A 27,141-nucleotide genomic window follows, 5' to 3' on the forward strand; every position below is an offset into this window, starting at 1 on the left:
AAAGGAAAAGGAATTCTGACTTACACAGTAGCCACCTCTTAATACTGAGAGGGGAAATTAAAGAGCTCTTTGAACTGCAGTCAGAATGTCACTGAATATGTAAGAATGTTGAAATCAAAGGTTGGAGAGACTACACTATAGAAAAGATATTTTCAGTAAACTGGCTACTTGTTGGCATCACAAAAGCTACAGTTGGCAATCATTATTGCTATTTAAAAGAGAGATGCTTATGAAAAGAGAATTCTTTCGAAATGTTAGCCTTTTTATTGTAGGTAGAAATTTTATTGTGTATTGTATGGAATTAGAATCTTTTGATCCTTTCATATACTGTATGGCTCATAAAACAGAAACAAACTTTAAGATGTTTGGAAATTTTGATTAGAGACTGTTTGGGAATGCATTTGTTAATCTTCTCTTATAAATGGCACAGAAGTCATAGCTGGAAGCAATTCATTTTGTATTTGTGTTACTTTCTATTAAAGATCTTTTGCTGTTATTAAATATACTATGGTACATAAGAAATCCAATATGACCAATACTAGTTTAGTGGAAACAGCAGTCATGATTTTGGTTTTATTACAGGCCAAATACTGGCTCTCATTTTTATCTCCCACCTATAATCTATCCTCTCATTAGCCTTTGCAAAAGCATATATGCAGGTTATTTGTACCAAAAGTATAGTGCAAGTGAAGGAGGAGTGTAACGTGATAGTGGGTCCAAGGGTGAGGTGGAATTCATGTGGATGATGTCTACAAATCCTGTCCCAGATTGCTGCACTGCTGTTTAATCCATGGAGCGCCTGTGGGGTGTGAAGACCTTGAATTTTGTGAGCGTAAAAATCAGGGCACAAGAGCCTACCCCACAGATCCCATCTTGGCTATCTTTTATCCTGTATTTGCAGAGTTGCCAGCAAGAATGTAGCCCCATGTTCTCTAATACATTACACTGAGACAGTAAGACGATGGCCATTGCCTATTTTGAATCAAAACCAGATCTGTTATTTTTTTAAATCATAGAAATGAGATATATAAAATACCAGTCAGGTCACCTGGTGCATCTTTGGGGCATCTTAAACTCCATTTAATGTCAGTAAAGTGTTGTGGATTTACATGGCAGATGGATTCATTGATTTCCCCCAACAGAAAGCTGTCAAATCAAGGTCCAAATCTCATAGCACATCTGATGATGAAGAAAGTCAACAAAATTCTTCTGGAAAGGAAACTGGGCAGTTGTACAGGTCAGAAATCCCCACAATTTTTGATGTCATTAAAAAAGAGAGACATTTTGCCATTAAATCTCCATATTGTGCTTTATGCCATCCCAGTGACCTAAGTCAGTTCTCAATAGCAAATCTGTTGTGTCGCCTGCATTGTTGAAATGTATTTGCATAAAATCCCAATACTGAGTTAAATGGCATTTCAGTGAAATACAAATAATAATTACTTTTAAATTGAATAGAAATGGTGCAGCAATACTTAGCTAGTGGAAAAAAATCCAAAATCAATTTTACATGAAAATAGACTGAATAAAAGCACATCACAACCTCTCCCAGTTCATTACAGCTGAGAATGGAATAAATGCATTTTCAAGTATGCATTTATTGCATTTAAAATGTCCCTTTTGCTGATTTTTTTCTAAAGCTGGTTGCCCATCTTGTTTTTGTTAGTATAACACGATATCTAGAATGTGTATGTGTGTGTGAGAGAGAGACACAGAGGGAGAGAGAAACAGGGGTTTGGAATGAACCATAATTTTAGAGATTGCCCCAAATCCTGTTTAGTAAGCCCGTTGCTTTTCCTTTATTTCTTGCTATTTAAACTTGTCTTTCAGTTAGGAAACAGCTATAGTTAATATATAGTATAAATGGATATAACGGTGCTCAGTTGTGAATTAATTTTTTGAAAAGGACAGAATTACAGAGGAGAGATTTAAATAATTTGTAAGTATTAAAAATAAAAATCTGCTTTGTTTTTAATATATAATGTTACTCAACAGGTTGGGCCGCCGGAGAAAAACCATGAAGCTGTGCCGTGCTCTTTCTGATTTAGTGGTGTACACAAACTCTGTGGCAGCCCAAGATATAGTAGATGATGGTGAGACCGTGGATGTAAATTTCACTTATATAAGTGTTGTTATTTCACTTGACTATCTTTGGATGGGACACATGCCTGTGGTCTTAAGTTTCCTCTATTTTCAGAGAACTTTTAAAAGTTGATCAGGTAGCTCATCAGTTCTTATCACCTATCTTTATCCATGGAGAAAGATAGTATAACACAGTGGTGTGCAACCTGTGGTCCATCAGGGTAATCTGCTGGCGGGCCGCAAGATAGTTTGTTTATATTGACCGTCCACAGGCACGGCCGCCCACAGCTCCCAGTGGCTATGGTTCACCATTTCTGGCCAATGGGAGCTGCGGTAAGCAGTGGCCAGCATGTCCTTGTGCCCCGCGCCACTTCCTGCGGCTCCCATTGGCCGGGAACGGCAAACTGTGGCCACTGAGAGCTGCAGGCGGCCGTGCCTGCGGACAATCAATGTAAACAAACTGCCTTGCGGCCTGCCAGTGGATTTCCCTGATGGGCTGCATGCGGCACGCGGGCCACAGGTTGCCCACCACTGGTATAACGCCTTCCTTTTCTTCCCCAGAGAAATGTGCCCTCCCATGTTTCTTCAGTTTCCTTGTGAGTTTCATAATTTAGTAATGCTCCCTCTGTGTGATTCTGGGAATGCAGACTCTTCCAGGAGAAGCTTGTATGGTTTCACTGTATTATGAGATTTATCTTAGTTTTTATCATAACAGTATACTACTATTATTTAATATTAATATTATGCAGTGCCCAGAGGCCCTAGTTGGGATCAGGACTTCTTTATGCTAGGTGCTGTATAGAGGTACACATGGTCTCTGCCCCAAAGAGCTTACTGTTGTTTTTCTAGACAAGGTAAAATGGAAATTGACAGGGCTAAGATGGAATTTGAAGAGCAGATAGCCAAAGATGTAAAAACAAACAAGAAATTCTATGTGTATGTCAGCTTGTATGGGAATATATGGGCTTTCGGACTACCAGTGAGTAAATGGAGTAATTAAGGAGGATAAAGGCATTGCAGAGAAACTCAGGCCAAGCAATCTAAAAGTGACTAGTTGTTTTGGGTGAATTTTGGGTCTGATATTCAGATGCTGAATGCTCAGTATTTCCTGAAAATCAGGCCCCTTTAGAGTTTCTCATGTTGGGCGTCTCCACCTAGAATACTGTGCTTAGTCCTGGTCATTGTAGCTCAGAAAAAAGACAGAAATGCTCAGAGGAAAGATTTCTACATTAAAAAAAGATTGAAAAGACTGGGTCTCTTGAGAGAGAAGATGAATAAGCGGAGGTGTGATTGATATACAGGTGGGAGACTGGGTGCTACAATTTACCCTTTCACATAGAACAAGGACTTGAGTACACTTGGTGAAACTGAAAGACAATAGATGTAAAACTGATTAAAGAAAATACTTCTTCACACATTGCCTAATAAACTAGAGGAACTCATTGCCGCAAGATGTCATTGAGGCCAAGAGTTTAGTAGCATTTTTACTAGGATTAGATGTTCATAAGAGTAATAAGAACAATAGGCTAAACATTTTTATAGGGGAACTAAACCTTCATGATTCAGGGCACAAGACAACAACTAACTAATAGGGCTTGGAAGAAACTTGTCCTGTGACTAGATTATTCCACAATTGCTACTACATGCTTTTGGCACCTTCTTCTGACTTATCTGGTACTGGCCACTGTCAGAGGTCTAGCTGTGGATCACAGGTCTAGTCTTACGGATCAGCTCCTCAGTTCCTAAGTGCTGAAAGTGAACACTTGTTCTTTTAAAAGAATATAAATGCTTTTCTATTAGCTGCAAACATTTCTTAATTTCTGTAGCAATTTGTACTGCCTTTTTCAGCTCTCCCAGAATAGTAATATAAGCAAAGACTAATTATGCCACTGAGCAGCTTTAAATATCTGAAAGTGACAGATACTGCTCAGGGGCTCTGTTTAATTAGAGTATCTGTCTCTATATGGAAGATAGAAAAAACAAATTCAAGTGCAAGGGTTATTTCTGCTTAAAAAAATACTGTGCAGAGAATTATGAACCTACATTTAAAAGCACTTCAGCCATAGAGACAAGCTATATAAGAGTGCAGGACAATGCCTACTGACTTAGGGAAAGGTGAGAATCAGGGTAATGTTTTAGGCCCCAAATGAGAACCCAAGCTTTCATGCAAATATTTCCTCTAGTGGAATGAATTCAGGAGACTCTGGATTGCATAGGAGTTCTCCTCCCATGGATCTGGGGGATCCACAGGGAAGGGTATCCCTGATCCATAGAGAAAGGAGGTGACTTTCTGTGGGGCTGAGCTGATTACTCTCCCCCCCTCTCTACAAGGCTTCAGCAAGATTTTAGCCATTGTCATTGTGCAAGTCCCCTGTAGCTTCTCAGCAACAGTTCCGGCTGGGGCTTCCAGGATATGATGCATTTTCAATTAGCATTGACTCCTGCCTGGTTTTCCACATACGCCTGGAAAGCAGGAGGCCGAGCAAGGGACAGTCCTGCAAATGGAGGTTGGTACCTTGGTCCATTCCTTCCCATTCCAGCCCTTGCCCAAATCCCTATAGAGGAAAGACCTAGAGGCGCAAACTTGCAGGTGAGGTAGGGCAAGGTTACAGAAAGAGCACAACAGCAAGGCAGTGCTATTCTGAGGTCTATGTGATCTATCCTTCCAGGGTAGTGTGGAAGAGGATTGTCAAAGCCTGAGGGGATTTGCAGACTGTCAGGAGGTAGCTGAAAGATCTCATGGGTATATGGAGGTAGGATGAGGGAGAACCTAATCATAGGTATGGAAAGAGTTTGTTCATTATACAACAGCTTTATTGAACTCAACACAGTTTAGGAATATTGCCTAATGGGAATTAGCGGCCATATTGTATATCTTTTCCACTTGATCTCCAGCTGTCAGAGTAAAGCAAGCATATGATATGATGATCTGTGAATCTAGACTAACTCCACTGATGTCAGTCCAACTAACCTGTGAATATAGCAATTTGTCTCACAGTTGTTGTTCTTGTTTTTTTTTAAACTATAAACACATAGGGACTATGGGAAATGTGTTGTCATTCAGTGAAACGAGGGCCCACCAGGTAGTGCAGCAGAAGTCTGAGCAGTTTATACTTTACAACCAGAAACAGCTCACCAGAATCTATCCATCTGCATATCGGATTGACTCCAGCAATTTCAACCCCTTACCGTACTGGAATGCTGGTTGCCAGCTGGGTAGGTGTTTTATGTATGTAATGTTTTCACATGGGTTTTATGTTAAATGCAAGTTACAGTTACACTAATCAATGATTCCTAAATCTCTTAATTCAACAGTGGCATTAAACTACCAGTCTGATGGGCGCATGATGCAGGTTAATCAAGCAAAGTTCAGGATGAATGGCAACTGTGGGTATGTCCTCAAACCTCAGCAGATGTGCAAAGGTAATGTCATACTACACATTTATTATTATTATGGCAGTTATTTTAGAAAATGACTTTTGCAGTCAGTTTTCCATTATTTTGCATGTAGAGCTAAATATCTAGAATAAAACAAGGAATTAAAACAAGAACTTGCATGGGAGCTTTTTGACACATATAAAATAATTAGCTTGGTTTGCATCTGACTTTTTAAATGATTAAATGAAAGGCACATTTGCAGTGTTTGCTATCAACCTTAAAAAAATGACTGCCAGCGTTCTGAATGTATAAATACTATAATATGATCTCTCAGAGTTAATCTAGGTAAGTTATTAGCACCCAGTCTTGTGATATTCTGGGTCCCTCCTACAAAGTGTAGACCTGCCTGAGCAACTTGGGAGGTGAAGTTGCTTAACACCCCATAGCAGTCAGCTTTTGCGGCCTGATCTGTCACTGAAATCAATGGGCATCCTGGTATTTCTGGAACAGGAGTCAGTGATCCTTATGCTCATACAGTGAGCACATTTCTATTTGTTTAGGGTTTTGGTTTTGCCACCATCATTTTAAAATCACATTATTTCTTTGAGCCAGTTTAACACTGGAACTGGTAGGATCATTCTCATAAAATGTGCCTGGGCCTATGTAGTTAGAGGTCCTTGAATGAGCCCTCTGCATCAGGGAGAATGTCATTTGTAGAAATTAAGTTATAGACAGGAGGCCCAATCAAGCATGTGATTATATGATGTTATTTATTCTATGCATTCGGGAGGGTAGGAGTTCTGTTTTTTTCTCCTGTATAGGATTTCTGATATTAAGGGTTTTATTTTTTCTCATTCTCTGCAAACCTCTAGGTACATTCAACCCTTATTCCGGTGATCCACTTCCTGCCAACCCTAAAAAGCAGCTTATTCTCAAAGTCATCAGTGGACAGCAACTACCTAAGCCTCCAGATTCAGTATTAGGAGACAGAGGGGAGGTAAAGTAGTTTGAGTGATACTAAATACTTTTTTTCACTATAACTGTCATAGAATGCCTGGGAGTGACATGGGAGCATTTGTCCTAAAGAGAGCTTTTCTCCTAAATTAAAATATGCCAGTAATTTTCAGATGTTCAGGATTTGCACATGAGATCTGGATTTTTCCCACAATTCCTGTATTCTATATATTCTGCTGGTTAGTATTTCTTCAGCTGTTAGCACTGATCTGAAAGTTTATTCCACCTGGCCACATGTCCCAGTGTCACAAAACAGCAATGATGAAACCTACATCATTCTGTAGTCTACTGTGGCATTTCCCATAATCACACTGAGCAGTGGCTTTAGCATTCAAATGTGCATTTATGTGAGAGTTTAATAGAAAATTATCTTTTATATATAAGGACGAGTTGCTTTTAAATTGTTGTTTTTTAAAATAGATAATAGATCCTTTTGTCGAAGTGGAAATTATTGGGTTACCTGTAGATTGCTGTAAAGACCAGACCAGAGTGGTTGATGACAATGGTAAGATAACGTACCCTACTTCCTCTTTTCTATAGTAAATTATTGAATAATTATGAATGACTAGAATAATTTACCAGAGACGCAAAGAGTGATGAACATAGTATTTTTTTTGGTCACACTTTATATTAAAAGAATATTTATCAATACACCTCTACCCCGCTAGAACGCTGTCCTCGGGAGCCAAAAAACCTTACCACATTATAGGTGAAACCGCGTTATATCGAACTTGCTTTGATCCACCGGAGTGCACAGCCCTGCCCCCCTGAAGCGCTGCTTTACCACATTATAACCAAATTCATGTTCTATCAGGTCGCGTTATATCGGGGTAGAGGTGTAGCTTATAAACAGTTAATGAACAGGTCAAAAACTTGGTTAAAATAAGGGCATATATCTATAAAACCTTTACTGATGTATTTAGAACCATCAATAAAACATATTTCTCATGTCTATAATATGCTTATAACTACTATTAATCATTTATTAGCCTTTTATAAGTTATTTATAAATGTATCCTTAATATGAAGTACAACCATATTTTCAAATAATAAAAAAGATATTGCTAGATCAATGCAGAGGAGAGCTGTGGAATGCTGAGGTGTCAGCTGCTGACCTACTAATCCTTCAGGGATTGCATGGACTTTTTTCTCATTTGGTTTAAGCCCCACCTAAACAAGGTTTTTAATCATTTTGAGAAATTGTGTTTAACATCAGTTCCAGCAAAATCAGTTTCAACTGGCCATTGCGGATATGGTTTGGAAAAAAGAGTGTTAGAAACTGTGTTTAGCCCAAATTTCTTAAAAGGGTAAAAAACGTCCATGCTTAGACATGCTAATATGGTTTGGTCAACCAATGCAAATGGTTGCTGTAATCTAGGCTGCTACATAATGCAGTTATTCAGGCATGGTTTGCCATGTCCATATTGGCCAGCCAAACCAAGTTAGGAACTGGTTAGAGTCAGAATTTTCCACACTCAAATAACAATTGTGTTATGGGACCCAGTTACTTCACTCCTCTGATAATTAGAAACCTTTGTTTAATTTCAAGCCTAAACTTGTTGAAGGCCAGTTTATATCCATTTGTCCAACACTGGCCCTTAAGTTAAATAATTCCTCCCCCTCCCTGGTGTTTGCCTCTCTGATGTATTCATAGAGAGCAATCAGATCTTCCCATAGACTTCCTTTTATTAGGCTAAACAAGTCAAGCTCCACAAGTCTCCTCTTGTCAGGCAGGTTCTCCATTCCTAAATAAATAAATAAATGGAGATATCCTATCTCCTAGAACTGGAAGGGACCTCAAAAGGTCATTGAGTCCAGCCCCCTGCCTTCATTAGCAGGACCAAGTACTGAGTTTGCCCCAGATCCCTAAGTGGCCCCCTCAAGGATTGAACTTGCAACCCTGGCTTTAGCAGACCAATCCTCAAACCACTGAGCTATCCCTCTCCCTATTTCTCTGGTCCTAGTAGCCTCTCTCTGCATCTGTTCCAGGTTTAATTAATCTTTCTTAAATATGGGAGATCAAAACTATATGTAGTATTCCAGATGAGGTCTCACCAGGGCCTTGTACGATGGTAATAACACTTCCCTGTCTCTACTGGAAATACTTTGCCTGATGCATCCTAGGATTGCATTTGCCTTTTGCATGGCCACATCACGCTGGTGGTTCATAGTCATCCTATGGTTGACCAGTATACTCAGGTCTTTCTCATCCTCTGTCACTTCCAACCAGTAAATCCCAAGTTTGTAGCAAAAATTCTTATTGCTAGTTCCTACATGCATGACGTTACACATTTTACCATTCAATTTCATCCCATTTCTGTAACTCCAGTTTTCAAGATTGTCCAAATGTCCTTGTGATATTCTGGTCCTTCTCCATGTTATTATGTCCCTGATGAGTTTGAGAATTACCTTCTAGTGATTGACAAGGGTGAAATTTCCATGCTGATTTTTATCTGGGTCTGCAGTTTTTGATAGTACACCTCTACCCTGATATAACGCTGTCCTCGGGAGCCAAAAAATCTTACCGCGTTATAGGTGAAACCGCGTTATATCGAACTTGCTTTAATCTGCCAGAGCGCGCAGCCCCCCCCCCCCCGAGCGCTGCTTTACAGCGTTATATCCGAATTCATGTTATATCAGGTCATGTTATATCAGGGTAGAGGTGTATTTGACTATAAATTATTGTTGAATTGTTCCTGGCATGCACCTAGCGACATGGAGTAGGCTAGCACAGAGCTGCTCTGCTCTTTCCAGAGGGCCTTCTTGCGTAGAGGACATTTCCTGAGGCTGTTTTCTCCCCCTTTATGGCCCTTTTACCCCACCAAAGCTATATAAAGGCAACAGGGCATACAAGAGAGTCAGGCCCTAAATGTTTTAGTCTTTTGGGGTCTATTCTTCTCTGCTACATCTATGTGTAATTCTCTCTCCAATGGTTATTGAATTATACTCTTAGGGACAGATTCTGCCATCCTTGCCTCATGTTAAGTAATACTGTAGTAATACCTTGTTATGCTGGTAGTCCCATTGAACACTAACACTGGTGAAGGTATCCATAGTGATTACAATGGGACAATTTCCAGGGTAAGTTATTACACAGCATGTGAAAGGGGTGGCAGGATCTGGTCCTTAATTAGGCAGTTAACATAGTTCTGACGTATTCAAGCCACAGTCCCTATAGAGTGAAGAATGGGCTGGAATCTCCTAGCTAGTGAGAAGAGAAGAAAACAAGGCTAACCCTTCAATTTTTAACAAGAGTCCTGGGAAGAGGGCAGGTGTGAGTAATAATTGAACTTCTCACGGTAGAATCATGGAAACAGCGACATGACAGAAGCTGTCTGCAGGTAAGATGACAACCAACACCAGAACCAAGAAAAACAAAATGGTTAAGAAAAATCCTGTGTCTGCAGTCAACTATATCAGTCAGATACTGTATTACTTTTTTTTGCATCGGTGTTGGACTGCAAAGCTTGATAGCACATGAAACCAAGTGACTGTCTTTTGTTGGATGATATATCCTTGGATCTTAAACTTTAAAATTCTGCTTTCTAGCCAAAAATTGCAGGAGTGGGATAAATAAGATAATGGAGTGGTTGAGAAGGGAGAATGCCTTCCTCACACTCTCTCTCTTTTTCCTTGACTCTGCTTCTGTCTCCTTTACATAGAAGTCCCTAGTACTTATCACACAGCATGCATGGTATATACAAGTAATGAGAAACAAAATGAAAACAAACAATGCCACAGACAGCCTCTCTGCCACATCAGCCCCTATGGGACACGAGGCTAGCAACAGAGTGGAACAGCCCGGAAATGGGGCTGTCAGTTCTCATGAATGGCAGTGACCCATGGAGAAACACAGGGATCGTTCCTGGGCATCTTGGCCTAGCTGAGCTTGACCTTCACACAAGTAGCACAGCAGTCTGCCCTGCCATGCCACCACATGCAGACTCTTTGCCAGATGCTCAATCCAGACCCTTTCTGTTGTTCATAAAAGCTGCCAGAGAGATACTACTAATTTTTCTGCATATGGATCTCTTCAGACAGCTGCATAGGCACGTCATAGTGCTGCAGTCTGTGTAAATTACAATGCAAAATGGATTAGTGGCTATTCTCCTCATTCCATCCTCTTGGCTTGCCACGCATACAGCTCAACTCCCATGTAGCAGCCACAGGTGCCAACCCCTTGGCACCGGTGGGTGCTCGCCCGCATCGCGACTCCGCCTCCTCCCTGCCAATGTTGGACTCCTCCCCAAATCCCCGCCTCGACTCCGCCTCTTCCCCGAGCACGCCGCATTCCTCCTCCTCCCCCTCCCTTCCACCGCTTGCCGCCCAAAACAGGTGCTGGGAAGGAGTGGGGAGAAGCATGCTCAGGGGAGGAGGCAGAGTGGAGGTGAGCTGGGGCGGGGAGCTGCCGGTGGGTGCAGAGCACCCACCAATTTTTCCCCATGGGTTCTCCAGCCCCAGAGCACCCACGGAGTCGGTGCCTATGGTAGGCAGCCACAAAGCAAAGGCCCCACTTAGGGAAGGGAAATGGCTATGTTGCAGCATCTTCATTTATTTGTCTGCTAGTGACTGAGGGATAGCTCAGTGGTTTGAGCATTGGCCTGCTAAACCCAGGGTTGTAAGCTCAATCCTTGAGGGGGATCTGGGGCAAAATCAGTACTTAGTCCTGCTAGTGAAGGCAGGGGGCTGGACTCAATGACCTTTTGGGGTCCCTTCTAGTTCTATGAGATAGGTACATTTCCATATATATATTTAATGGGAAATAACGTATAGTCACTTGTGCATCAGGTCTGTTTGAGTGGCTGTTTTCCTTACCTCTGGTGTTTCACAGATAATAACGTCAACATTGGCTGCGGTTGCTGTATTTTCCTGACTTTCTATTCTGTTTGTCCCATAGGATTTAACCCTGTTTGGGAGGAAACTCTCACTTTTACCATCCACATGCCTGAAATAGCTTTGGTTCGATTTCTTGTTTGGGACCATGATCCTATTGGTCGAGATTTTGTTGGACAACGAACTGTGGCCTTCAGCAGTCTTGTGCCTGGTTAGTTCCACTCATTGACTTGACTTTGATGTTTAGTTGAAAATAGGAGGAAGGATAGTTTTGTAGTTAAAGTATAGAATGGAGAGTCAGAACAGCTGGGTTCTATGCCCAGCTCTTCCACAGACCTCCTGTGTGACATTAGGCAAGTTGCTTAATAGCTATGAGGGGGAATCCTCAAAGCTACCTCAGGGATTTAGATCCCAGTTCCATGGGCTTTTGAAAGTCTCAGCCTCTGTATCTGTCTCCTCACCTGTAAAATGGAGAGAAATACTTATTTACCTCACTAGGGGGTTGTAAGACTAAACTCATTAATGTTTGTGAAGCCATTTGAGGTTCTCAGATGGAAGATGTTATGAAAGGGGACTGTATTATTATTAATAAACAATTGCTCAGAGTTACTGTATATGAAATGTATAATTGCAAAAGACATTGTATGGACAGCCTTGCTAACTGCACATAAAATGCATAGTGCTGATTCTTTACTTTGTTTTCTCATTTTATTAGGCTATCGTCATGTCTACTTAGAGGGACTAACTGAAGCATCCATATTTGTCCATATAACAATCAATGAAATGTATGGAAAGGTAGGTATACATGGGAACATAAATACTTTACAAATGTTTCTGTGTCGTACTGCTGGCAACAGTGGGTTAAGATGCATCAGTCTAACCTCATAGAACTAATGGGAGCAATAATCACAAGAGACATAGGGCCTGATTCTCCAGTGCTCTGCACCTTGTGTCGTCATTTACACCACCCAGTTTCACTCCCTTAGCCCTTATGTAAATGACTACACAAAGCACAAGGTGATGGCGAATAAGGCCCATAATATTAAATTTCCCCCCTGACCCTTACAGAAGATCACTTTAACCACAAAGCAATATCATTGCCATAATCCTAGCATGCATAACTGTGAATGCTCTTTTCTTTGTCACCTAATATTCATTTCTCACCTAGGTACAGTAAGTACATCCCTAAAGGCTCATTTTAAGTTACTTTATTTTTAAAAAGTAATTGTCAAGAGCTGTAGTCACACCATTTCTTCTGGGTATTTGACAAGACGTTTTAAACTCCGATTTTAGTTCTCAACCATTTAAGTTGTAGCATGTGAAGTGTTGTTGCTTTTCTGCGATGTTTCAAAAGATGAAAATTTTTTGAAACTTCATGTTTTAAAATGAAAGCAAAAGCTCAGTGCATTACTCATTGTTTCAGCGTTAGCTGCCTCTGTTCAACAGTTTACAAGAGGTTTACTATAAATAGGGGTTTAAAAGGATTACCAGAAGTCAACGGCATAGATAAGTTAATTAAAACAGAAAGGGGTACCAAGAATAAAAAGGACCTTCATTTCAATGACTATGTTTAGATTTATTTTTTTAGGGAGTGTGAAAAGAGGAATCAGGTAGCTCAGAGTCTTTTTCTCTGCTCAGAGCAGATCTAAACAACACGATCTAAAACCAACACCACCAGCACTTTGTCTGCACTAAAGCACCTGCAGTTGCTCCAATGAGTAGATCTGCATCAGCGGAAATATTTGAGGGGAGAAGGCGAGTGTAGACGGGGCCTAGGTCACCAGTCCAGCTCAACAGTGACTGAATTTGTGACCATTTCATGAACATCCTGCCCTATGTTAAATGAGTTGGCGATGTCAGTCCAGATTCATGTGTACAGGTGTTTACCCCACAGTTGGCACCCTGGTCTCAGCATGTAAGTGGGATTGAATGCACATGGGAACTGAATTACTTGCTCTTACCTCCGGAAGTGGTCTCTTCAACAAAGGGTGGAGGCCATTGCAGAGCAACTTGCATTGACACCACCTGGGCTGTATCTGTTCTGTGGAAACACAGAGATCTTCAGTTTCCAAAGTGATCAATCTGGCATCTTTCACCAACACTAAATCCATCTTAAAAGAAAATTAAAAGGACTGAAGAAAAGGTATAGGGGCTCCCAGGATCTGTAGGGCTCCCAGGATCTGTAGAGGTATCCAGATGCAGAAGTGAATACAAATGAAATCCCATATCATTGACATTCAACAGGGATTGCTATTTGGCTCGCATACTCTTCAGAGAGGACAGAGTTAAGGAAAAAATTGAATTTCTGAGTAATTTCATAGTATAATTGGTCTGCATGATAGCACTAGGAGAGGATTTAAAAAACACCTGTGAGACTTGAGCTCTTCTATATAAAATTTTGCCCCGCCACCAAATGCTTACTTTAATGATGGACTGTATTGGTTTTTTTACAAGATATATTTAAAACCTGGAGGTACTTTCCATACGCTGTATAACTGAGGATACCTAGTGAAATGTCTATCTGAATGAGATTGGTGTAAGATTAATAATCTATTTTAAATGATTTAACTATAGAGAATTACTTACACCAACTATCTAACTATCTTGTTTGCTCGTGTCACAGCCTTGAAAATGTTAGCCAAATATGTTTGCATTTGTTTTCCTTTCAGTGGAGTCCTTTAATCCTCAATCCCAGTTATACTATATTGCACTTTCTAGGAGCCACTAAGGTAGTCTTCATTAGCATGCACTTTTCACTTGCTGGGCACAGATTTATCAAACAGTTCCCAGTCGCATGATGTACCATAACTACCATATCTCTTCATTCCTCATTAAGATTCTGAAATATTTAAATGTTGCTTTGATGAGGCCCATGTCATAAAACTCTACGTTAATGGGCAGCCTGTCACTACAGAGCATTTCTTACAGTCTTGTCAGCTCTGATTAGGAAACTTCTAGTAAAGATCCACAGTAATTATGGCAGGCTGCCTTCCTAATGAGGGGGAATTCATACATGCACGAACTCATGGTGACCTATGCTGATTGTTTCCTGGTCTGAATATGTGTGAATTAGTTGGTGTGAATTTTTGCTTTGCTTTGCTTTGTTTTTTGATGTTGCATTCATGATTCACAAATATATATTCAATAGCAATTTAAAACACAGGCTGAACTTAAAGACTGTGGTTGTTTTCTTGTTTTCAGAATAGGCAGCTGATAGGACTCAAAGGGTTGTTTAACAAGAATCCCAAACACAATTCTGCTGAAAACAATGGGCATTACGTGCGGAAACGATCAATTGGTGATCGAATTCTCCGACGCACAGCCAGTGCTCCGGCAAAAGGCAGGAAGAAGAGCAAAATGGGTTTTCAGGAAGCTACAGAAATTAAAGACGGTACCTCTGAGCCAACAGACATGAAAGACAAGGAAGGAGTTATAAGGCGTACAACCAGGAGTTTGCAAGCACGTCCTGCTTCTATGCCAGTTGACAAATTCCTTCTGATGGGATCGTCTTCACCAGAATGTAAAATGATTAAAGACACCAAAAGAGAAGAAAATACCTCTGGTAAGATGCTTCCAAAGCGACTTTTAGTGCAGTAGCTTTAAAACCATATTATTAAGCTCAGTGCTGCAATCCTCATGTGAGTAGTTCCATTGAACTCGTGTGAATAAGGACTGCAGGATCAAGCCCCATAGGATGTAAAATGACTGTTACGCTTATTAAAGTGATATGCAATAAAACTGTCACTTGCATCTTTAAACTTATTCCTGTATCCTGACAAGTGAAACCCAAGACAAGTTTCCTCTCCCCACACTAGGCAAATGGATTAGAGTATTTTCCACAGATTTGCTTAAAGAACACTTGTCAAGTTTCTTTTCATAATTTAAAAAAATTAGTTTATTAGCAGTTGATTTTTTAAGTATTCTTTAGAAGCCTGAAGATGAAATCTACATCCTTGCCAAAATTGTTTTTTCCTCAATCATTTTCAAGCTCTGGGTTTGTTACTGTGAGTTTCCGCATGAGAGCCATGAGCATTGTGTATTTTTAATTTTTTTTTTCAAGGGAAAAATAGCAGGAAGCATTTGTTTTGGAAACAATGTATTTAAAGAAAAACATGGACTTTGTAAACAGATGTAAAAGGGGAAAAGTAGGTCAAATTTTGAATCTAAGAACCTTGACATTGTCCTTTAAAATTCACTTTAAAAAATGATAAACCTGGATTATATGGGGGAAATGGTGAGTGAGGCTGGAATCTTAGTTATTTTTTATATTCCTAGATTAAACTATAAACGTTTACATGTAGTATGTTTTGATTCTTGAAGTTACTCAGAACAAAAATATTTGAGATCTACTGGGCCTGAGTTTGATATCTGATACACTGGGGTGAATCCAGTGGACTTTGGTGTAAAACCTGTGCCAATGAAATGCAGATCCAGCTCAATGTGCCCAACAGGGGACACACGGGAGTATCTGAATAGTTCCAGAAAGTCTGTAATTTTGTGGCATTGGTGTCTGAGACATTTTCGTTCCTGATCCAGAGCTCTCACCCACTCTGAAACATCTGAGCGGCACTTTTCTTTCTGCAAATACTCCATTCAGACATCTTCATGGCTCCAGAGATTGGCCATACCCCCCTGCACCACAGGACTCTGTCAGGTGCCACAGGACTCTGTCGCTTTTTAAAGGTGAGGTTATTCTTCACCAGGGAACCAGACTAAAGGTCACTGGGAATAAACTCTCTGGCACACAGATGACTGAATCAGCTCCTCTCCGCTTTCTCCTTCTTCTAGTACTAGGAAGAGTGATTTAGAAGATCGGAATGACTGTGGCCCTTCTCCTTTTTAATCATCCTCAATTTGCTAAGAAGGCTGTGGTTCTCAGACCTAGTGGAGCTGTTGCCCAGGCAGGATGTACTCAATGGTCCAGCAGGCAGGCTCTCCTGTTCTCTGGCCCACTTTTGTATCTCTGTCCAGATTACTGAACCTCACAGTTTAGGTAATGAGTGGCAAGCGTTAAACAAGATGGAATACTCCTCCACAGTTATAGACTCTCTTATCTTTGTGCAAGTTTTCCACCCTCTTGGCCTATATAAGAATTTGGACAAAATTCTCCTACCGGCATCGGAATGGATCAGACCTGAAAACTAAACAGTCCAGGCCCTCTGGATTTCTGCTAGATGGCCTAGATTTGGGCCTACATCCTCCCATCATCATACCTCACATTGTATTGTTAAAATGTGTCTAACACAGACTCTTCCAAGTCTTGTGAGAGATCAGCTGAGCCGGACGGCAGTACCTCTATCCAAAACCACAGTTAGGCCAATTTTCTGAATCTGGGTGCTGACCACAGTGGTACAGCTGTCATCCTTGTGAACTGATGTCATCCAGTTCCTTTTATTTCCTTTCCGTAAAGACATGTTTCCTGGTCACAATCACATCTCCTTTGCTCTTGAAAGACACTGAACTTACTGTATCTCTAGGGTCATACTCCAGAATAATTCACAACTAAGTTTAACTTTTCCTTCCCTATAGAGTAAGGAGTTTTTCTCCCAAAGTTTCAATGCCCACAAGATAAAGTGTGGCATATGCTTATGCAAGAAGAGCAACTAAAACGTATCTTAGCAGAACTGTTCTATCTTTATTGTTTCCTCCCACTCTAAAGGATTGGGCCTGAAGGTACCCTAATCCTCCATAACTAGCTGGATAAACTGTGGCATCACCAAAACATATTCAGCCACAGATAAACTTATTCCATAAGGGATCACAGTCCATTCAACATGTTGTGTGGTGGCCTGTGGGGACAAAGGGCATTAGCCATCACCGAGGAAATCTGTAATGCTATCACCATCTAGTCATCCATTACTACGTTAATAAAACACTAAAGGCTTGACCTCATTCCCCTGCAGAAACATCCTTTGCTAGGAAGGTGCTCAGGGCAGTGGTCTCAAAATAGACTAAGACTGCTAATTTACAGAAAAGAGGAGCATTCTTCTAGTGTCCTACTTATCTCTCCCTCCCTACTAATTTTCCCTTATTCATCACTGCTTCCCAGATGCCTTACACGGGGGAAAGACCAAGGTCCAGAATGGAAAATTTGTTCCTTGACAATTTTCTTTCTGGCACTGATCTCCCCCTTCAGTCTGCCTCACCCAAGGTAAGTTACTTAGGTTTCTTTACAGTGGCCTCTTCAGGGTCCATGTACATAGGTGACATAATCAAATAAGGCATTACCGTTAAGAAGTTATAGTTAAGGTTAAGATTTTGTCACGGTAATTTTTAGTAAAAGTCACAGACAGATCACAGGCAATAAACAAAAATTCAAGGGAGTCTGCAACTGTGACTTTTACTAAAAATAAAGGGGGGGGGAGAGATGACAATAAATGAAGTCCAAGCCTTGCATGGAGGTGGGGGGAGGACTGAGAGCCTGAGCCCTGCCACGTGGGGAGGGCTCCAGCCACAGCCGTGTGGCTGACAGCAGCAGAGTCCCTGCCCACAGTGCCTCAAAGCTCCGGGCACCCACCACGCGCAGCGGCCAAGAGCTCCAGGGCCAGCGGCTCAGAGCTTCAGGGCCCCCACTGCCTGCAGTGGCTCAGAACTCCGGGGGAAGAGGCTCGGCGCTCCACGGCCCCTGCCATCTGTGGCAGCTCAGAGCTCTAGGACCAGTGGCTCAGAGCTCCAAGGGCATGGGGTTGAAGCTGAAGCAGAAAATGTCACAGAGGTCTCTGAAAGCCACGGAATCTGTGACTTCCATGACCTCCATGATAAAATCTTTTCCTTAGTTATAGGAACAATAAGTTCCTGCCACTAAGGATTTCACATACCCATATAGCCATGGCAGTACTTATCTTGAGCAAGGATGGAAGGGATGTGGCAAAGACACATGCACATGTGTGAACTACCTGTGGTATTTGCAGAAAAAGAGGTTCAGCCCCAATTTTTCAGACTAGGGGAGAGGTCAGTCCCAGAAAGGAAATAATCAGGTTACAAATTGTCCGTATTTTATTACAGAAAGCAAAGAACAGTAGGCTGCTAAACTGAACCCAACAAAGACTCATTGCAGCAAAATATTGTGGCTGAATTATTCTTCACTAACTTAACTGGAATTACACCAAGGTTGAATGTGGCCCTGTATATTTTGCTGTGTTCTCTACCGAAAGAAATCAAATATGGATCATTTCAATTAGTATGTGGCGATCCTTTCAACTTAATATGCTTGGTCTTGAGAACATTAGGAATGTTTTCATCGTTATAATTCAGGGACCGATCTTGCATTGCCTGTGCACTATAAACCCCAATGCTGGGAGTTTTGAATGCACAATAAATGAGGGACCAGGCCCTTACTTTTTTTTTTTTTTTTTCCCCCAAGTTGTACCTTATTTCTGTTGGATATTAGAAACTGTGTAATTCATACACGGTCAATTTGCTGCTATACATATCCAGTCCTAAGTTAGGTAAAAGGAGTTAACTTCAGCGAGTTACAAGTTAACATATGTAAGCAATGAGTAATGGAGGCAGGATTCAGCCTATGTAGTTGTAGAAATGTAACCAGAATTTGATAAGCTAATGTAGAAACATGTAAAATATATTCTTTTATGGAATTCAAAATCTTGTTCTCTTATGAATGCAGAAGTTTAGAAAGTTAAATGTTGTTAGGAGGCTCACAAATTAAATCTGAAATTGTACATAAGCTGTTACCAAAAACATTCTGCATGTGGTCCAACTATCTGATGTTTTACTCAGAGTTCTTATAAACATGCCTCTTGTTTCCAGATATATTATGTTGTTTAACAGAGCTGTTTTATTCTGTCTTTATTGCCATGCTTCTTTATAGTACAAATCTGAATAGGAACACAACTGAAGGTAATGCCACATGTGCAAAATACGGTACCTCATTGACATTATTTACAACAAATATTACATCACATGTCTGATGTAATAGACATTCAAAGGAAGCTTCAAAGAAGTGTCTACAACTATATTTTCCCATTTATTCATATCACACAGATAATTTTTACTAAACCTGCACAACCCCATAATTAAGTCTTATCACAATTGTAACTAATTTTACATTCTCCATTTGTCTGTCTAAAGGCAAAATAGTTGTTAGCAGACAGTAAACAAAACATGTATAACTAATGTGCTTTTTATTCGATTTAGCAGATAGCAACAATGGTACAAGTGTGAACCAAACAAACTTGAAAGAACATATCTTTTCATCCCCTGAGCAAGCTGCACCTTCTTCAAATTCTACATCTCTGCATAAAAATGCTACTTCCCAGAGTGACACCAGAATTGGCAGTTCTACAGAATCACCTGTACGTGAACATGCAGAAAGTTTTGACTTTGTAAGTGGGATAGCTGAAACAAATCACTCCACAGAATATCAGAAAAGTCACCTTTCCAATGAACCTGTTCATATAAGGCAGGATTCAGTTTTTGATCTTGATACAGAAAAAATACAAGATACAAATTACACAGATGAAAAAAGAGAAGAGGAGACTGGAGGATGTAAAGAGGAGAAGAAAATACCGGCAGGAAGTTGTGTTTCTGGAAAGAAACAGGAGTTTGACAATAATAAATATGATGTCATTATGAGCAGTACTGTAACCACTTTTTCACTGACTGATATATCTTCCACCATCTGTTCTGACACCTACGATTTGCACTCAACTGCAGCTCTGCAAGATAGTGATGTTTCTCGTCTCATAGATGAGGTTTCTTTGACAAATGAGAGCGAGATGAGTAGTTCTGTCTCAGCACTGATTGGACAGTTTGATGTTACAGATGACCGAACTAATCTGACTGTTGTTTCAAGTCTTCATGGCACCAACAACCAAACCTTCAGTGTGGTGTCGGCACATCCACACATGTTTACTGTTGATCTAAGTACACCCCTTAAACAAAACTTTACCAATGTAAAATCTGTTGAATCACCATTATTCTCAACACCAGATACTGCTATGTTCTCCAGCCCTGAGACGACAGAGTATTCTGTGTACACAATTATCCACGAGGCATCTCTTTCACCAGCCTCTGATTGTAAACCAATAGATGAACGAGCTTGCAAGAAGTCAGACTGTGTGGAAAATAGCTTTCCAGTATCCCCTTGCACTTCCCCTCTCCATTTGCTAACAGCAAATCCCAAAAGGAAGTGTGGAACAAATTGGGAAACCCTTGAGGATTGCAGTTCCTACACTTTGGAGGATACAATAGTTGACCCTCCTGCTTGTATAACCTCAGCAGGCAGCAGTCTTATGGAAGTCGATGGGGATTCCCAAGACCTCCTGATAACTGCATATGAATTCAAGAGAGAAGATATGAGCCAACTTGCTGCTGCTTTGAAACTGAAGCATAATCAGGACTCAGTACACTACTGTGAGAGAATCTCTGGGAATAATTTAATCAATGAGGACCCTCACAGTGCTGCTCTGGATAATTCAAATAATTTTAGGACTGCAAGAAATCAAAGTTTTCCTTACCCAGCATTTCAGAGTGTTGGCTTTTTGCATAATAATTATCTGCAAACTTTAGATACACACAATGATTTGTTGTATGTCTCCCAAAGATCCAGACTAAATATGCATTCACCTACACCCAAGAACACTTTGCCCTACCCTCCTACTGCAGCCATCAAACAGCCTAGTCCTTGCAAATCCAAGAGCCTGGGAGACTTGACATCAGAGGATATCTCCTGCAATTTTGAAAGCAAGTACAAATACATAAGTAGAAGCTTTATTACATCTGGCATGAGAGACAAGAAAGTTGCAGCTATGAAAACTAAGAGACCACAATCTACAGACACTCTGACAGAACAATTGCGAAAGCTGGTGTCCTTTGACCAGGAAGACAACTGTCAAACTTTGTATTCTAAGCAGAATGACGATGATTGCCCCAAGGCATTGGTCAGAAAACTGTCATCCAGAAGTCAAAGCAGAGTACGCAATATTGCTAGTCGTGCCAAGGAAAGACAAGAAGCCAACAAGCAAAAACTTTCTAATGCTAGCAGCATAGCAGGGGTAGTTCTAAGAAACAAACCATCAGTATCAGCTCATGTTATCAACAGGCATTCCACTGGCTCTTACATAGCAAGATACCTGAATGACTTCAGTGGGGAGGATCTGGAAGGTCGGGGTGTACCAGAGGGCGCATGTACTTCTTTACGTTATGGATGCAATGACCAGTTTTGTACAGATGATTCCGTTTTGCAGATGGAGCCAAGCAGTGATGATAAACCAGAAATTTATTTCCTTCTGAGACTGTAAATTGTATACATGTACATGTCAGTGTTTACAAACTATTTCATTGAATGAAGGATTTTTAGCAAGAAGTATAGTCCTTGACTTTTAAATTATTTAGAAATGCAATTTTAAGCTAATGATTCAGTCTTGATTTAATGTGCGGTTTCCTGTCAAAGATTATGTAAATAGATTCTGTGATCCTTTCTTATGTATGTATGTATTTTTATTCAGAAATGACAAAGTGAATTATTTGCATGCAATAGATCTGAACCTTCACAGTGTCCTGTATTTGTAATGCACGTAAATTTTAAGAATAGAGTTCTGCACGTCTGTGCACATCAGCAGAGCTCAGCAATTAATGCAATAAATATATTGCTTTTTTCCCTAGACCTTTTAGCTGTTTGCAGAGAGAATTTGAGGAGGCCACCTTTTTGGACCCCATCTTGGAAATGCTACTTAGGATAATGCTTTCTGCCATCAGTAGTCAATGGAACTATTGATGGTGGGCATCAGTATGACCAATAAGTGTTTTCAGGAGTAGACGCTTCATTCATAAAGCTGTTTTCTATCTTAATTGTATTTACATGTTTGTTAATGTTGATTTTAAGCCTTTTCATACATGAACTACAGATTTGTAGCATTAGGATTCATTCAAATTTGCAAGTAACTTGTAGATCGTCTTCCGCTCTTTAAATGAAATAGTATGGTAACTTTTTCTTCCTCTTGTTGAGTGCTTATTTCTGGATGGGAGTGTGGTGAAAAGGAATTTTCTTATACATAGACTTCTTCCAGCATTCCTGTTCACCCTATTCCCACCCTGAAATGAGCATTCAACAAGTGGAAGAAAATCTTGCTTTCCAAATATTTTGTTATGTATTTTTGATATTGGCTGTATATGTAACTTGAATACAGTAGCAGAGATGTTTTCTATGTTTGTAATTATATGCTACATTGTTGATTGTCAGTATAGTAGTTACTGCATACATAACAGGATAAGTGGTTTGGCTTCCATCATCACATGGTTTTGAGAAAAGGGTTTTTTCTGCATTATGTTGAAAACCAAGTGAGTTAATTACAAAAATACACAAAACTTCCCTGAAGGGAGCAAGATAGCTTTATTTTGGGTTTCAGATATACTTTGCTGTCACTGTGAGCACATTTTGCAAAAGACCTTTTACTTCTTTTCTTTTGTAATACAGGATATTATTATTCATGGAGACATCATTACAATAGATTTTTATGCAGCTGGTGCATATTTAGTGATGTTACAGCAAATGCAATTACTATTGAACTTGTGGCAGTCAGTGATTGCAGACATTTGTCTTGTCATGCATTTGCAATAAACCTTTATAAAGGAAAAACCTTCTTATTTCAGATGGTGGCCATAATTCTAACTAGTAATTTACAACTCAAAACATTCTGTTTTCTAAAGGGGAGAAAAGCATCCAATGTTGCTAAACGATTCTGATAGGAAGTCATATTTACTGAGTATTTCTATAATTACCAGTTAGAAATGACAGTGCCATATTTACCATTTTTCTATTCTCTCCCTATAGAAGGTTCTCCTAATCCAATATTTTTCAATGGAATGTCCCTACTTTTTGCGTCAAAATGCCTGTTTGCAGATTTTGAATGTTAGCTGATACAGTGTGTATTTTTAATAGATCTATTTTTTTTGGCTCTCCTGATTGATTTTTTTTTTAACCAGTCACGTGACAAAAATATTTTGTGCTGTATTCCTCAGCTAGAGCAAGTCATATCATAATAATTATTAATGGAGATATCTCATCTCCTAGAACTGGAAGGGACCTTGAAAGGTCATTGAGTCCAGCTCCCTGCCTTCACTAGCAGCACCAAGTACTGATTTTGCCCCAGATCCCTAAATAGCCCCCTAAAGGATTGAACTCACAACCCTGGGTTTAGCAGGCCAATGCTCAAACCACTGAGCTATCCTTCACCCTCCCAAAACATACACACAGGGATAGTAACTATACGGATGGAATCACGTCCAATATAGTCTCCAGCTCTATTAGCTGCTGCTAAATCCCTGTGTTCAGTGACAATATTGGGAGCCCTCCAGTCCCCCTGTCCAGTGCTCTTAGGGTACATTTATACTGCAGGTGGAGCATGCCTCCCTGCCCGGGTAGATAGGGTTGTGCTAGCGGGGCTTGAGCGTGTACACTAAAAATAGCAGCGTGGAGGTTGCGGCTCTGGCGAAGACTCGGGGTACCCATCTGAGCTCAGACCTAGGGCTGGGTGGGCTTGAGAGCCTGAGCTGCTGCCCAGACCACAACTTCCACCCTGCTATATTTAGCATGCTAGCTCGAGCCCTGCTAGCATGAGTCTGTCTGCCTGGGGTAGGATCTAGCTCCCTGATGCAGTGTACATACACTGCTAGTACCCCAGCCCGAAGGTTCCAGGCAGCTGCAATTGCAAGGTGAGTGGGCTAGTGCTGGTTCAGATCATGACTGTCTCTCTTTCAGCTATAAGGCTATCAGGACAGCAGAGCGCTGTGGACCCCCTCTAAGGGCTTGAGCCAAAGCCCATTAAAATCAGTGGGTCTTGGATCAGGCCTGCAACCAGGCTGAAGGTGGCCAAACAAAGGATGAAATGAGTGAAGGACAGGAGCCAGAGAAGTAAGGGGCTAGGGAAGCAAAGGCAGGAAGAGAATGGTAGCTGGGGAATTTGGGAGGGGGCAAGAGGAACAATTCAAGGAATGTAAAACAAATATTGACTGGCTTTCAGTGGAGAGTAGCAGCAATAAAAATGCTTCAAGGCAAAAACCAACATAACAATGGCACATGTTGCCCTTTGATTTTAGGCTCTGCACTATAACCGCAAGAGCTATTCTTTCTCATTGACAATATTTTAGTGCTATTCCCATTGGAGCTAGACAGTGTTTGTGTTGGAGAACCTCTTGAATGTATGCAAGGCATTGTCCAAAAAAATTCGGACTAGGATTATAGAATACTGATTTCAATGAATGCAGGATTTTAATGCAGTTGGATGCCTTCTACCAAGCACTAATATTGCTGTCTGTTCATTCTGATGTTTTACATTTTGTACAGATCCCTCACTCTAGATGAATGCATAATGCATAACGCAACGTCATGTACATTTGTCTCACTTCAGTATTAATTTCCTAGGGAACAAATATGCTATTTCAAAGCATTCATGAATATTATGACTCTGGAACTTGTGCAAAATATGTGAATGAAAAACAGGAAGCCCTTGAATAGTACTTAATTATGCCAACTGCTTCGGAAAAAATTGTTTATTTTGTGAGATTAAGTAGGTCACTTGTTTTGTTTTTCTTTGTCATTGTTTTTTGCATTAAAAACACATGTGGCTATGATTATACAATGTATCAACACCTTTTTATTCTTAGTTTTGTTCTTAACAGTCGGTTTCAGTGTTTACAAATGCAGCAAGGGCAGGAATCTTGCACTAGCCAAGTGATTGATATATGTGACTTCGAATCAGCTATCCTAACTGCAGAATTGTTCTTTAGTTATGCTCACTTGGATAAGGGGAAATGTTAACAGGCTTCTTTCTAACTATGGAATGCTTTTACTAATGGAGTTGAAATCATACACTGGGATCTGAATCCCCTGGAACTTTGGATCCAGATCCAGAGATTGGGCCTATCCCAGTAAGAGAGATCCCTTTTGGATTGACTGATCCAAACTTCCTAACTTTGGGGAGGTTCAGAAACAGATCAAAACTCTAAGCCTTTTGCCCATCTCTAGTCTACCAGTAGATGCTAACCCTGGTACTATTTGCGGGCCCAACAATTCCCTCTGGACTACGTGCAGAGCAAGGTGTTACTCAGCAAAAGTAAAGGTGGCAGAATCTGACTTGGTGCCTCCTGAGAAATAGTTTCAGCTTTCAAGTCACACTAACTGTGTGGCTTAAGCAACAATATTGACCATTGAAGTGACCATTGACTGAGTGATAGGGTGAACAAGTGGTGTGACTGCTCTGTCATATTGGGTATCCTTTGTCATTGTGTGTCACAAACACTCACCAAACTATTTCCTGTCCTCATTAGTAGGACCTGAAAACTCTTTCTGTATAGCTCATTCGGGGGACATATAGGGAGAAGAGACTTATGGGGGTACAGTCCTTCAGTTATGTTAACGTGTGATAATTGCAGCTCAATTTAGGTAATAAACCAGATGCCTATTGGTAAAACATATGCAGTGTAGACTCAGGCCAAGCTCCTTGTTTCAATGTATTTTCTGTTTATGTGGAATATCACTGAGAAATGCAATATGAAACTCTGTTACAGAGCCTCCATTTTGATAACAAAATAGTTCTGTATGCCAGAATCCATAAGTGCCTGAATGCTTTTTGCCCTTAAATGCTTTGTGCCTTCAGAGGTCTTGTCACAATATGTAGGGCAGGTGAGGGGGAAAGAAGTACACACATCCACTGTCATAAATCCCTGTTCTTGAATAATGTTTGGTGTTGTGTGGGTCTGGGAGGTGGGAGCTGACAAGAAAGACTGTTTTAGGTCTATTTGACTAAGCAGTGCCCTACGAGAGAGAGGTTTTTAGGTCAATAAAGCCTTCAGTCTGGAAAGATGGTGCTTTCAGAAATTGATTGAAATAGATTTGCTGCTTGAAAGCGAAATACATTCATAGACCTACAAATCCGGGACAAAGCTATTCTCCTCAAACGGGATTTGCAAGCCCCATGGCCTGACACACCTCAGCTTGTCTGACTGTACAATACTGCACAGCCAGCTGTCCTAGAGGGCCTAATACAGACGTTTGTTACTTCCTCAGGCATTTTTAAGAATGGAAGCAAGTCTTTACATACTTAGAATTAGAGAGGGGTCTGAACCAAAATCCCAGATCAGACCCTTTAGTGGATAGTGCCTTTCCTCAAAAAATTATGGAAGAAAAATAGGTCTATAATAAGGGTAAATACTGTATATGATAAGAAAACAGTATTAATTATTAGTGTCTGAAACCAATTCAATATTTTATTATTATGACAAACACCCCCCTTTGTTAGGCTCAGTCCTTCTGACGGTTGCTGAGTCCCATCTGATTCCTTTTAATTCAGGAGGAACTGAGGGAGCTAAGCCTCTGGAAGGAGGTCCTCAATGTCCAGCAAGGTTGGGCCCTTAATGAAGTTGTTATGTTTGTGGATAATGGAGGTAAAGGGCATTTCCAAAGGCCTTCCTGCATTCTCGTCCTCTGCTACTTCAAACCCTTCATTGACATAGACCATGATCCGGCAAAGCACTTAACCACGTGTTGAACTTCAAGCATGTGTCTAGTCTAACAGAAATCAGTTTGACTACTTACATGCTTAAAGTTAAACGTGGATAAATGCATTGCAGGATTGGGAGCCTTTCTGTAAGTGTCAGACAAAGATGCTTGAAATCTCAGATTAAACTTCCATTCCCTTTCCATTGTATAATCTATTTGCATAAATGATGATTTCCCCATTGATCAGCATTATGCATAATGGTTGTGAATGATGAGCTTTTAAATAGCAAGGATCTAAGGCAACGACAAAAGATGGAAGTGAAAGCTAAAGGAAATGCGTGTGGTGACGGACAGTATTTCTTCTGTGTGCTAAATGA

The 27,141-nt window shown here is 40.5% G+C and overlaps 1 protein-coding gene and 1 long non-coding RNA gene across 5 annotated transcripts in view; one reads left to right on the top strand and one right to left on the bottom strand.

The window, feature by feature from the left end:
* PLCH1 (phospholipase C eta 1) overlaps positions 1–24,905 on the top strand; it is a 168,065-nt gene extending 143,160 nt beyond the window's left edge. The window contains exons 15-25 of one of the 4 annotated variants that reach the window (XM_005286968.5): positions 1,143–1,237; positions 1,996–2,093; positions 5,119–5,298; positions 5,398–5,505; positions 6,333–6,457; positions 6,895–6,979; positions 11,372–11,518; positions 12,023–12,102; positions 13,977–14,036; positions 14,509–14,869; positions 19,462–24,905. In XM_005286968.5, the coding sequence (XP_005287025.2) occupies positions 1,143–1,237; positions 1,996–2,093; positions 5,119–5,298; positions 5,398–5,505; positions 6,333–6,457; positions 6,895–6,979; positions 11,372–11,518; positions 12,023–12,102; positions 13,977–14,036; positions 14,509–14,869; positions 19,462–21,566 (3,444 nt within the window). In that variant the 3' untranslated portion in view covers positions 21,567–24,905. The remainder of the gene's footprint in view (positions 1–1,142; positions 1,238–1,995; positions 2,094–5,118; positions 5,299–5,397; positions 5,506–6,332; positions 6,458–6,894; positions 6,980–11,371; positions 11,519–12,022; positions 12,103–13,976; positions 14,037–14,508; positions 14,870–19,461) is intronic. The other 3 variants (XM_024102552.3, XM_008165035.4, XM_024102553.3) reach the window with 3 other exon arrangements.
* The window catches only part of LOC135973658 (uncharacterized), a 90,126-nt gene that overhangs the window by 5,824 nt on the left and 57,161 nt on the right, over positions 1–27,141 (bottom strand). The window contains exon 2 of the long non-coding RNA XR_010590597.1: positions 13,269–13,348. This is a non-coding gene — a long non-coding RNA (uncharacterized LOC135973658). The remainder of the gene's footprint in view (positions 1–13,268; positions 13,349–27,141) is intronic.

This window comes from Chrysemys picta, chromosome 9 (genome assembly GCF_011386835.1).
Source record: "Chrysemys picta bellii isolate R12L10 chromosome 9, ASM1138683v2, whole genome shotgun sequence".
NCBI classification, from domain to species: domain Eukaryota; kingdom Metazoa; phylum Chordata; order Testudines; family Emydidae; genus Chrysemys; species Chrysemys picta.